This window comes from Neolamprologus brichardi, chromosome 6 (assembly GCF_056152115.1).
Source record: "Neolamprologus brichardi isolate AB-2024 chromosome 6, ASM5615211v1, whole genome shotgun sequence".
NCBI lineage: Eukaryota > Metazoa > Chordata > Actinopteri > Cichliformes > Cichlidae > Neolamprologus > Neolamprologus brichardi.
Genome location: NC_142109.1, coordinates 661,879 through 674,952, shown reverse-complemented (window position 1 = coordinate 674,952; position 13,074 = coordinate 661,879). Strand labels below are relative to the sequence as shown.

General features: G+C 40.7%; 2 protein-coding genes across 4 annotated transcripts in view; both read left to right on the top strand.

The window, feature by feature from the left end:
- The window catches only part of tpcn3 (two pore segment channel 3), a 28,325-nt gene extending 22,563 nt beyond the window's left edge, over window positions 1-5,762 (top strand). Inside the window, exons 17-19 of the mRNA XM_087842426.1 lie at window positions 767-880; window positions 4,823-4,938; window positions 5,174-5,762. Of these exons, the coding sequence (XP_087698552.1) occupies window positions 767-880; window positions 4,823-4,938; window positions 5,174-5,307 (364 nt within the window). The 3' untranslated portion in view covers window positions 5,308-5,762. The remainder of the gene's footprint in view (window positions 1-766; window positions 881-4,822; window positions 4,939-5,173) is intronic.
- Window positions 5,763-7,953: 2,191 nt separating this feature from the next.
- Window positions 7,954-13,074, top strand: part of ttbk1a (tau tubulin kinase 1a) — a 56,026-nt gene continuing 50,905 nt past the window's right edge. For 2 of the 3 annotated variants that reach the window (XM_006806797.3, XM_087841412.1), the window contains exon 1: window positions 7,954-8,053. In XM_006806797.3, coding sequence (XP_006806860.2) covers window positions 7,982-8,053 — 72 coding nt within the window. In that variant the 5' untranslated portion in view covers window positions 7,954-7,981. Of the gene's footprint in view, window positions 8,054-10,586; window positions 11,165-13,074 lie in introns of those variants that run through there. The other variant, XM_087841411.1, reaches the window with a different exon arrangement.

The window sequence follows — 13,074 nt, the reverse complement described above, 5'->3', positions numbered from 1 at the left end:
TGGGAGCAGTTTTGATTGTACAGTCTGACAGCTGCAGGGAGGAAGGACCAGCGGAAACGCTCCTTCATGCATCGAGGACGCAGCAGTCTGTCACTGAAGCAGCTCTGCAGTTCAGCAACATTTACATGCATGGGGTGGGAGACTGTCCATCAGATATGTTATCTGCGTCCAGGGTGCATCCCAGACCAGAGCTGGCCTTCCTGATGAGTTTATCCAACCTCTTCCTCTCAGCTGTCAGTAAACTGCTGCTCCAACATACAACACTGTAAAAAATGACAGATGCCACCACAGAGTCATAGAAGGTCTTTAAAAGCGCTCCCTGGACTCCAAATGTCCTCAGCCGCCTCAGCAGGTAGAGTCTGCTCTGACCCTTCCTGTAAAGAGCATCAGTGTTGTGGCTCCAGTCCAGTTTATTATTCAGGTGAACACCCAGGTACCTATAAGAGTCCACTATCTCAATGTCCACTCCCTGGATGTTCACCGGGGTCAGTGTGGGGGGTCTGCGTCTCCGGAAGTCCACCACCAACTCCTTGGTTTTCCCAGCGTTTACAAGCACGATAGAAGAAAAAGCTTGTGATATTTTAAAAAATCACAAATTAGAATCCTAAAATGTTCTTTGATATCATGGAAATATAAATGGTCCCGGTTCTGCCTCAGAAAAATGTCTTCGATATTAAACTGATAAAGTGGTTGTTCTGAGTACATGCAGTTATACAATCTGGATAAGAACTGCTAAATGTTGCATGCGATTGTTCTTGTCTTTCAGTATCTTCGTGGCGTTTGTCCTTGAGGCGTTCTTTGTGGAGTACTCTGTGGATAAAAGTGACTTGCAGACATCTTTGGAGAGGAAGATTGAAGAACTGGAGCTTGCTGTGGCACAGTATGTTACCTGGCAGAGAGTGACACATAATTCACAACCCCAATACCTGCACTGTCACATCCCTGATAGGACGTTACAGCACCACCTTGTTATAGCAACACTTGAAACAGATTTACAAATTGAGGCAAAATAGCATTGATGGGTGTGATTTGTTTTGCCACACAGTCCATTTCAATATAACACGTGCAATATGTGAAGAACCAAGCAAATTGGAGCAAGGTCGCAAACTAAGAGATGATAGTCAGCTGTGACCAAACAAGGTGCAACCTTCAAACACACACCGGCTGGATTGGACATCCAATCACATGACTACCATCTAACCACCCAGTGTGCAGCCACACCTCATCATCCTCTCTAGCTGTCTGACTTTTCCACATACATCATGTAGCACAGGATTTAACTTTAAACTTCAAAATCACCTCAAACATTTTCTTCTTTTGTGTGTTATTGCTAACATGCTATATTATACTATAACGGTCATTTTCACTCCTCAAACTACATTTAACATATCAATCAGACGTGTACTTTGGTGATATATTTGATTAAGAATAATGATGTTCTCCAAAAGTTGATTCTGTTCATCTGGACGTAGCGTTTTCTGGGAGAAACGTTTCGTCACTCAGGATTTATACATCGGGGGTAACCAAACGACCTCTGGCGAAGCAGATGGCACAACACAGAAGAGCCACCTCGTCAGGCCAGGACTCTGCAGTCTATTTACACCTACAGGCCAGTGGACACTTTCAATGATGAGGATGTAACATCCTGGACAGGGAGGAACGCTGGTTTGAGCGTGGAGTCAAGGAGGCCATTTACGTGAAAAGGGAAAGACCATCTCTGAATCGAGGAGGGGCCTAAGGGTACATCTTTCGCCATCTTACAATGCTGTGATTGCAGCCATTCCCCAACTCTGTGAATGGTACTCATGGCCATTGATCAGTGGTCTCTGATCAGTGGTTGTTGATCAATGGTCATGAGAATTTGCATAATTAAGATTAAGGAACTGACCTCCCAGCCCATTGTTCCTTCAGTGGTCTGGTTTAAGTCATTATGCAAATGTGCTGTTTATAAGATTTGGGGAAACCTGCAGACAGCTGAGGCTGAAGAAGTCACTTGGATGAGTGACAAAACGTTTCTCCCAGAAAACGCTACATCCAGATGAACAGAATCAACTTTTGGAGATTTATTTTCCTGGATGATTGAGAATGCATCAAGAAATAATGATGTTCTACTATTAGCAAAGCGTGAGAGAAAGAGAGAGCCAGATATTGTGTGGCAGAAACTTTCCTTAAACAGCTGGGAATCAACAAATGGCATTAAGTGCTGGACTTTCTCAAAGCGAGCCTTTGACTGCTCCATCAGTATGTCACATTACTGTGCAGCTACTGAGTCCACAGCATCCTACCCAATCTTGATTCTGTCAGGCGATTTGAACTGACCCATTGTTTCAAGGCTTTCCAAATGTTTTCAAAACACCGATTCAGTGTCTCTGTGTGTTGAAACACTGTGTGGACGGTGTGAGTTTGAAGGGTCCACCTTGTTTGCCCTGACACTGGGCTCCTCCTGCCACACACTTCATCTAGGACTATGGTTCTCTTAGAGGGGTTGAGAGAAATACTGCAAAAATGCTGAGTTGCTGGCAAAAAATACTCTGTACACTGCCACACCAATCAGTTCAATCTGATAATGCAGCAGGACTGCTGTTCTCTCACACATGTCAAAGTATGCATGAGGCAATGTGATGAGCTTGTTTTAAAAATTAGAGGACTAGGGCTTCTAATTATGGAGTTTTTCAAGTTTCTTAGCAGTTCTGCTGACTAAAGGCGAGAAACACAGCAATCTTTTTTTTTAAAGTGATGTATACTACCAGTCAAATTTGGACACACCTTCTCATTCAACAGAGAAGGAAGACCAACCGAGTCCCCTCTGCTGCTGAGGATAAATTCGTCCAAGTCGCTAACCTCAGAAATCACAAGTTAACAGCGCACCTCAAATTAGATCCCAGATAAAAGCCACACAGAGTTCCAGTAGCAGACACATATGTTTGAATCAGGCTTTTATGTTCAAATAGCTGCTAAGAAACCACAACTATGGAAAAGCAACAAGCAGGAGTCATTTATTTGGGCCAATAAAACACAAGGAATGGACATTAGACCAGTGGAAATCTGTGCTTTGGTCTGATGAGTCCAAATTTGAGATCTTTGGTTCCACCTGCTGTGTCTTTGTTTGATGCAGAAAAGGTAAACTGATGGTCTCTATGTGCTTGGTTCTCACTGTGAAGCATTGAGCAGGAGGTGTGAAGGTGGGGGCACGCTTTTGGTGACACTGTTGGGGATTTATTCAAAATTGAAGGCACACTGAACCAATATGGCTACCACAGCATCCTTCAGCGACATGCAGTCCCATCCGGTTTGCGTTCATTTATTTTTCAACAGCACAATAATCCCAAACACACCTCCAGGCTATGTGAGGCCTATTTGACCAAGAAGGAGAGTGATGGAGTGCTGCACCAGATGGCCTGGCCTCCACAGTCTCCTGACCTAAACCCAATCGAGATGTTTGGGATGAGATGGACCGCAGAGTGAAGGCAAAAGGGCCAACAGGTGCTCAGCATCTCTGGGAACTCCTTCAACACTGTTGGAAAACCATTTCAGGTGCCAACAGTGTGTATTAATCAAAGCAAAGGGTGGCTATTTTTCTCTGTATCTATAAAGCGCCTTGAGGCGACTTTTGTTGTGATTTGGCGCTATATAAATAAAATTGAATTGAATTGAATTATTTTAAAGAATCTAAAATATAAAACATGTTGAGTTATTTCACTTTTTTGTTTACTACATAATTCCAAATGTGTTCATTCATAGTTTTGTAGATTCTCATTGAAGACATCAATGAAAACAAAGAAAAACCATTAACTAAGGTGTGTCCAAGCTTTTGACTGGTAGTGTACCTGAGCACAATTGCACAACAGCTTAAACATCCTGTATATGTTGTGTCATCAGCTCACACACAAATGGTGTCTGCAATTTTTTCTTCAAGCAGTGGATTTTGACTAGTTTTAGAGGTGTACTTGACACCTGTGTGTCTGAAAGATAATCAGCTCACTGGCCATCCAAACAAGAGAACTGGTCAACCTAGTGATAGTGAATCAGCTCGTTGTGCCAATAAAGCGGTACGATGTCACCTGGACCTAACATTAATAGCACTACACCATTTCCAGTAGGACTTTTGCTACTTGCATGTTTCATAATTTTGTTTGATATCTTTTTAGATCCAGCTTATTTTTGGTGTGCTTAGACTTGCTCTTAGCCAGTTCTTTTGTTGAAACCAAGTAGCACAAAATTTTGTTGTTGGTTCCTGGCTGCAGCTCAGGAGGCGATGGTTTGATTCCTGGCTCCCCCCAGTCTGAATTCCAAATATTCTTGGGCAAGATATTAACCCGAAGTTGCTCTCCGATCCGTCCATCGGAGTATGAATGTGTGTGAATGGTAGTTAGTGAGCAGTAGAAGACAGTGCTTGTGTGAATGGGTGAATGCGGCATGTTGTATAGAGCGCTTGAGTACTCCGAGAGAGTAGAAAAGCACTAAATAATAATCAGTCCATTTACCATTTACATCATTTAAAAAATCATTTGGACAATGTGGTCCCTGTCTCTTAACTTCATGTTTTTTCTCCAAAGAAATCAAAGAAAATGCACATGAAATGAAAATGAATGACTAAGTAAATGATCAGCTTGGTTGATCATTGCCGCTATAGTCACGTTGCCCTCTGCGCTCTCAACGTTCTGGGTTGAGCAAATTTTCAACCTCTGTTATGCACAATGTCTAATGGACTCTTGGCTTCATGGCTTCTTATGATTATCTTGCACATCTTTCATGCTGTTTTATATCTCTGATTATCACTCTCATATTTCTGCCTGATCATCTGTATTTTTTTGTTAACCAGGGAGACGATGGAGGACAACTTGGTGAACGCCATGGAAACTATTGACAATGACCTGGGAGGCAGCCAGTCAGCAAAACCAAACTTACCGTCCCTGATGTTTAAAATTGCTTCAAAAAGTAAGTTGACAAGTGGAGACAGAAGGTGGTTTTTAAAAGATAAAAAAAGAGAAGGAACACTTTTGGCGAACTTTTAATTTGAACATTTGCTCAATAGATTGTCACTAATTTTACATCAGGCATTCTTGTTCCCTTCAGGAAGAAATGCAAAAAGTATTTGAGGACAGACAATAATAAAAACTTGCTCTTGTTTGTTAGAGACAATATTTATGTAAGTGTGTGTGTTTTGTGTCAGGATATCGAACAGTGGACGCCTTGTTACAGCGGATATTTGAGGCTGATCTGGACCCTGAAGATTTTGCTGAGAATGACGATCCTGAAGCTCGGGGCAACGAGAACTTTGCAAATCCCTTATTCAGCCATGCATAGGCATTTGTAAACATGTATGAATGGATACAAACTGTAGTCATTTTACACTTTCAGAAATGTTGAAATCTGATGTTGACACACTGCACTGGATAAACAATATGATTGGGTGCTAATCAGTCATATCTAGTGTTAAATGTTCATATTTCTGTCCTGTATCTTTGTGTAAAAATGCAAGAAAACAAGAATTTTCACATAAAGAATTCTTGCACAGATTTGTTCAAAAATGCTTTTAGACCTTTGTTTTTTAAAAGTCTTAATTGAAGCTATATATTATATATGTATATTTTATATATTTTCAGTTTAAAAAAATGTCACTAGGCTTACAATACAAGCATAATGCGAAGTATGTGTGACGAATCACACTTCTCTGTTTGCCAAATTGATATACAGGTCTGGGGTTTCAATTGCCAGGAGACTGCTACTTGTCTGACTACATTGTGCCAAGTGTAAAGAAGGAGGGGAGATAATTTATTTGTTTTTGGTTTTTTTGTTACTGTTGTCTGTTTTTTTTTTTGGGGGGGGGGGGGCACCCCGTAGTTTCAGTGAAAGGAGCTCTTAATAATTCAGCATACCAAAACATTTTCCAAAACTTTCCTGCTCGCAACTCTGTGGGTAGGAATAGGGGGATGGTTCCTTCCTGTTTCAACATTTCAACATGATTGTGCACCAGTGCACAGGACTAGGTCCATGGAGACATGGCTGAGTGAAGCTGGTGTGGAAGAACTTGACTGAACCGCACAGCTTTCTGACCTTTGCCATGATTACAGTGGAGACTGTGAGCCAGGCCTTCTCGTCCAGCATCAGTGTCTGACCTCACAAAGGTGCTTTTGGAAGACTGGCCAAAAATTTCCATAAACACACTCCCAAACCTTATGGGAAGCCTTCCCCTGAGCTGCAAAGGATTGGAAGACATCATATTAAACCCTGTGGATAAAGAGTACGATGTCACTCAATGATTATATGTGTGTGAAAACAGACAACAGACGGCAATATGTAAAATTGGCAAATGAGGCCTAATCCCTGGAATATGCTGGAAAATATGTTGATGCCCCTTGAAAAGTAGAAAGAATGACTTCATCATCATTCTTTCTTATGTGTATATGTACTCTGACCTACCCAGATAAACATTTCACGAACAGTCACACATACGATAATTAACATCTGCATTAAAAAAAAAAAGATTGGATTTTTTGGAGTGTGTGTGAGAGAGAGTGAGTAAGTATGGATAGATATATATATATCATGTTCATCATCCCCCTGCAAATGTAAAGTTACTGTATGTGTTGTTCTCTATTTGCGTTAACAAATTTGTAACCACAGAATACACGCATTCACAACTAAGTGCGGAAAGAGGAATTTGGAAAAGTGCTGTGCCCGCTAGGCTAATTAATAAGAACCATAGTTAGTGTCAACCAGAACTATTTTCTCTTATATGGCTGATATCTTTCTTAGACTCTGCTCCTGATGCATTCTTCATTATGGTGAGAATCTTCAGGAGGTGGGTAGGTTTCTTGGTGACTGCTGCCAGAAATAGAGTACGATAAAACATGTAATCACTGCTAAATTATAACACGATGTTCAGATTAGTTTGCTCTCTTCAGTGTTGCCAGTTGTTTAAAAGAGCCTCAGCATGCCCAGCATACAACACATGCTGCCTAATGTATAATTCCTTATTGCTGCAAAGAAAAAGGAAAGAGTCTATTTCCAAAGTAGGAGATGACCATTAGCGATATGGTTAGCCTGCCAAACCTAACGTGTTAAGTTGTTGTGATGTCTTGCAATGGATGACAGGTTGGTGATTGTTTCATCTGTCCTCAAGCCCAACACTCACATCAAAACAAATCAGGGAGTCATAGTTTGTTTATTAGCTAGAAATATGTTCACTTTGTAGCTCAGTCCTGTGAAAAGGAGTTTTTGCTGTGCTTTATGCAGTTCTGTGAAAAAATAAGTACAACCTTACTGCTTTCATAAGAAATAAGAGGGTTAGGTGGCAGTCACGTCCTGTAAATGCACTTAATTTAATGATCATCAGTAAATGTGAGCACCTCCTATAAAAGTTTGGTGGTCTTTAGTTTGCTGGTCTGGAGCAGATGCGTGGCTGTCCCAGTAAATTCACCCCAAAGTCAGACTGTACGATGCTCAAAAAACAGAACGTACATCTCAGATTCTATAGGCCTTAGTTAGCATGTTAAATGTTAAAGGTCGTCGGAGTTCAAGGTTGCCAATAGAAAGACCCTTCTCTCTAAAAAGAGTATGCAGTTGATGATTCTAGGTGCATCTAACCACTTAAGCTGGACTGAAATTGGGTGATGCAACAGGACAATGATCCCAAGCACACCAACAAATCGACAATTAAATGGCAAGAAAAAAAGAATCAAGGTGTTACAATGTCCCAGTCAGAGAGCTTAACACAACTGAAATTCTATGGCTTGAACTATAAACAAATGTCCACAAGGTTACAATTTACATACACTAAAATTGATTGACAAACGTTGCAGTTTTGGATGAAGAAATAGTTGTTACATTTAAAGTACGTCTAATATTTTGTCTTTAGGAATGGGAGCTTATTGGCTTATTGAATCCCTAAAAAACTCCGCGACAGCAGGGGGCGGTGTGAGTGGCACTGCAGCTTAGACATGGCGACGCCAAGGGGGTGTGCGTGTATGTGGTGCTGATGCTGAGAGATGGAGGAGAGGGAACGGATTTATCTCAGCTCGCTGGTGTCCGGACGGAAAACAATACTCAGGTAAGAAGAAACGGATTGACATAAGCGTCAAATGACATAAGGCATAACAAATTTTCCGATGAACTGTGTGATCAGGCTGTATGTGTGTGTGTGTGTATGTGCGTCTATGACAGTGTTAGTGGGAGAGTGTGAGGCCACAGGCAGGATGTCGGGTCAGTGAATCGTAATCGTTCGTTTCTGTGTGTGTTCCTACACACACACAGCTTTATGTGTGTGTGTGTATATATATATATATACAAATATGTAAAAGCAGAACAGGATTGGTGATCTAGGTTCTGCCTTAGGGTGGGATTAAACAGCGCTCATTCAACTGCCACTGTTTGATAATATATAAAAGACTGACTGTCAAAATAACAGCCTGTATGGTCACAGCGTTAGGTTGATTTTCAAAATAAATGTAACATTATACAACAAGACATTGACTGAAATGTATATTCTCCGGGTACTAATTATACTCATAGAGTATAATTAGTATAATTAGTATAATATGTGAGTGTAGAGCTGCAACTAATTATTATATTCATTTTTTTCTTTATTCTTTTTTCTGTTTTTTTTCCTGTAATGACAAAAATGAAAACAGTTCACTTCCCAAAGCCCACAGTAGTCGCTTTGTTTGAAATGGTTAACATCCATTTGCACTGTAAAATTAGAGAATTATGTGTCAAAAGGGTTACAGACATTTCTCTCCATAGTTTTGCGGCATTTGGCTGAATCTAAGAATGGAAAATAGCCCTGTACACTTTATAATCCATCTTCCTTCATTTTTTCTGTTTCTGAGCTTTGTCACTTTAGCCCTGCAGACATTTTGCTATTTCTCTGAAAGCTGTATGATTGCTGCCTTCACTTGCACTGACATTTCTCTTAACCTCCTGTTGAGGGTTACAGTGAACAGCCACCAAAATGCAAGATCAGCACTTTTAATCAACTCCAACTCCAATGTGAAGAGAACTCTGATCACTCTATAATTACTCCTTTATTTATCCAGTTAAAAATCTCATTGAGATTAACATCTCATTTCCAAGAGACACCTGGCAATAATGAAGCCAGAGAGTGTCAAATAGTGCTTTATTATTGTTGTATATAGACTGTATATGCAGAATATTGCCAAAAGTATTTGTCCATCTGCTTTCAAACATATATTACCAAGAGTGCCATCATCCCATTCTTAATCGATAAGGTTTAATATGATGGTCAGACACTGATGTTGGACATGAAGGTCTGGCTTGCAGTTTTCACTCTGTTCTGTCTACATATATATATGCGCCTGTGTGTGTGTGTGTGTGTGTGTGTGTGCGTGCGTGCGTGCGTGCGTGCACGTGCCTGTGTAGGGGTGACTTCTGTGGTTGCATAAAGACATGATGAGAAAATGGCTCTTGGCTCACAGTTTACAATGAGCTCAGTAAATATTTCCCTGGTGAGTTTATGGTCTCTATCTATTATTGGAAGCCTTGCTAAACAGAACATTAAGGTTTTTTTTAATTATGGAGAAAAGAGAAAAGAGAGAGAGCTAAGTTTACTCAGAGCTGGAGAAAGATATTGGATCTATATATGATGTGTTTTGATAAATTATGTATTTTTCACTTTGTGAAGCATCCTGCAGAACAAGCTACGGTATACTAACTCTGTGTTATTCAAATGTGCATGAAAGTTCTGGGTAGTTTTGTTGCGGATGAACAGGTCAGTTTGTGTTAGTGTGATGAATTCACAGTGAAGCTCTGTGTTGCACAGTGGCTGTGGTGCTCATGATCAGAGTTGGGTTACATCAAGTGAAATAGAGATTAATTTAAAGCTGATGATCCTTGGATTAATTTGCTAATTTCAATCGTTATACTGTGTCTGGTATAAAGACAATGTACAATATACTGTTAGTGAGAGAAACAGAAGTAAGCCGAGTTAGCTGTGAAGCATCTGCTTACATCTTGTTGAATTCAGCTGTATAAATCCACAAAGAGCAACTGGTCTGCTGATCACAGCATGCACACTAAGAAAATCTACTAAAGCTTATTTCTGTCTAGCCCTGGAGGCCTAATGTACTAATATCATAGTTGTATTATATTAATGTAGCAGAAGGTCCAATATGCAAAGAAATCGGTGGTGGAATTGTCCTTCAAGGAGATACTTTTTGCTTTCTTACTTTGAGTACACTTCAGAGCCTGTACTTTTTCACTTTTACTTGAGTAAAGACAGTGATTCAGCACTTAAACTTATTGGAGTATTTTACAGGTCTCTGTACTTTGACTTAGGTGCAGAGTTTGTGTACTTTTGTCACCCCTGCTCATAAAATCCATCACTGGAACTGGACAACACAAATATCTTGAATATTTTAACAGAACCCTGTAAAGGTTTAGCATCTGTTTTTGGTATATTGGTAACCATTAAGGTGAATAAAAGTGCATCACACACCGATGCACTGATGCAAATTGCTATCAAATGAACTGTCGTTTTGTTCATTAACGCGAGGAAAGCGTTGACGAGGAGGAGCTTTATTTTGAAAGTAGTGGCCGGATGTTGTGTTTGGTGGGGATGATTTGACGCTGGGGAAGGCAGCGCTGCAGTGCGGACAAACAGCCTGGAGCCGGAGAACCTGACACCTGCAGACCGTCCCTGTCAGCCGAGCCGGGTTGTCCTGAGGCGGGTTTCGGGATCTGGTTTTGTCCTGAGTTGGAGTTTAGGATCACATCCAGGAGTAGGCAGAGAGGACCAGTCCGCATCCTCCTCCTCAGCTGATGCAGCGGAGAATCGGAGGATGATCCGGACGTCAGCGTGGATTTTATTGCGCGTTTCGGGGCTCTGAGCGAAAATAAAAGCTGCTTTTGTGTGTATGTGTGTTTTTTTTAATTTTCATTTTAATTAATTAATTTATTTATTTATTTATTCTTTGGACTCTGCCTTGGATGGGACTAACGGTCTGAGGATGGACCGTGTCTGGTTTGATATGAGGCACCTTTGTAGAAGAAATAAATGGTAATTTAATCCTGCGGAACCCTGAGGCCCAAATTCTGGCCCCACGTAAGAGGAACGGTGGGTTTTCTGGATCAGGACGTTTTGTGCCGAAATAAAATCCCAGATGAAGATTCCCAAAAGGCGGAAAAGGAGCGGACGGTGCGCCAGGTAGGCCTGATCCGCACTAGCTCTCTCGGCCCATACAGAAATCATTCAGTGGGTGTGAGTGTTTCGCAGAGATACACTATAACGAAAGTGGCATGATGGTAATTAGACCAGGACCGACGGGGGCTCTACAACTGTAATTATATTTATATTTAATTCAGAACTTGTCCAGGCCACATTGATTGATCAGCAGGATGTGATGGTGCGCATGCGCACGGAGCATCCATGACTGTGCACTGCAGAGAAGAGATATATACAGAGGGGGGGAAACGGGGTGGTAGTGGGGGGTTAGACCTAAGCGGAAGCTGCATTCAGTGTTTAAGTCATTTAGTCCAGGATTATTTTCCATAGCATAAAGAATATATATCTAGTGGTTGTTCTGTGAAGACCAAATATATATGAAAAACAAAATAAAACTGTCTAATATAAAGAATATTTACAGTATGCTGTTAGCGACAGAAACGGAAGTCAGCCGAGATAGCTGTGAAGCATCTGCTTACATCTTGTATAAATCCACAAAGAGCAACTCGTCTGCTGATCACAGCATGTACACTAAGAAAATCTACTGGAGCTTGCATTAGAAATTATTGTTAGTTGTTGGTTATATTATTATATTTGTCTAGGTGTGGAGGCAAAGTCACTGAGGGGGGGAAAGCACATGCTCGTAGTGGATGTTCTGTGAACACCAAATATATATGAAAAGCAAAAAAGGCAGTTCTTGAGAAAAGAAACAGACCTGCACTCTTTGTATGTTTTATTAGACCAGGCTTGGCGAGAGCTGCCATCCCTCTCTATCACTGTCAGAGCTTTCCTTGCTAATGTAGTGTAATAAAACACAAATTTCTTGTTTGTCTTAAACAGGTAATGCTGCCAGCGCCTTTGGTAAATCTGTTTGGTCTTCAGAGGTCAAGAAACAAACAAATACTTTCAAAGCAAAATCTTTATTTGAAATCTAATTCATTAAAATGACCATCTTTATTAGTCTTTATTCCACAATTTGCAGGTCGTTACCTCTCAGGACTCATGTATAACACAGCAAGCACTCAAACTCAAAGAGCCAGCGTCAGCTTGCCTTGATAGCTGCTCTCCCATCGACTGATCAGCGGTTTATCCACAGTGCGCATGTGCAAATCACCAAAAGAAGCTGCCGGTCTCTCAGCTTGCTCAGCTGGAGACAGATATGCCTGTAAAATGAAGACGGCTAAAGTTTACTATGAGTTTGAAACAGTCAGAGCTTTCAATGACAGTAGCTGACTGTGGCCACAAGATGCAATGTAAAGGATGGATGCAAACCATACAAGGAGCTCCATGACAGATGAAAGGAGAGAAACTGCTTTGACAAAACAAGCTTGTCCTAGTGATACGCACAAGTGTCTTTAAAAGAAAAAGGAAAAAAATATATATATAGTCGCAAAAGTATGACGTCACAACGAGGTGATTGGTCACTTGCAATGTTGAACCTGGAACAACATTTATTATGATGATGTGGGAACAACACCGACACGAGGATATCATGTTGTCATGTAACTCTGTTTAGACTTGGGACCATCGGCTCATAGAAACACTAAAGGTCCTGTTTAATCTCAACATTTATACGCAGTGAATATGACACTGTACTGTGATCTCATGTCATATTAACCTGAATACTTTAAGCTTAGTTTTAAAAATTCTGTATTGTCAGAAAACTCACAAAAGATCATCATCAATAGAATTCCTTGCAGGTGCAAAGAAAGTGTCTGTTAATTGTTATACTGACTCTGTGAGGTGGACCTTTGGAGGTGCAGAAGTTCAAAATGCAGGAAACTGTAGCAGCTTATTAGCTGCGTTCCACCATCATTTCCATTGTGAACTAATGGAGTTGCTAAAAGTTGTGTGAACCTTTTTCCAAACAAATTGTTTAAAAAAACAAAGGC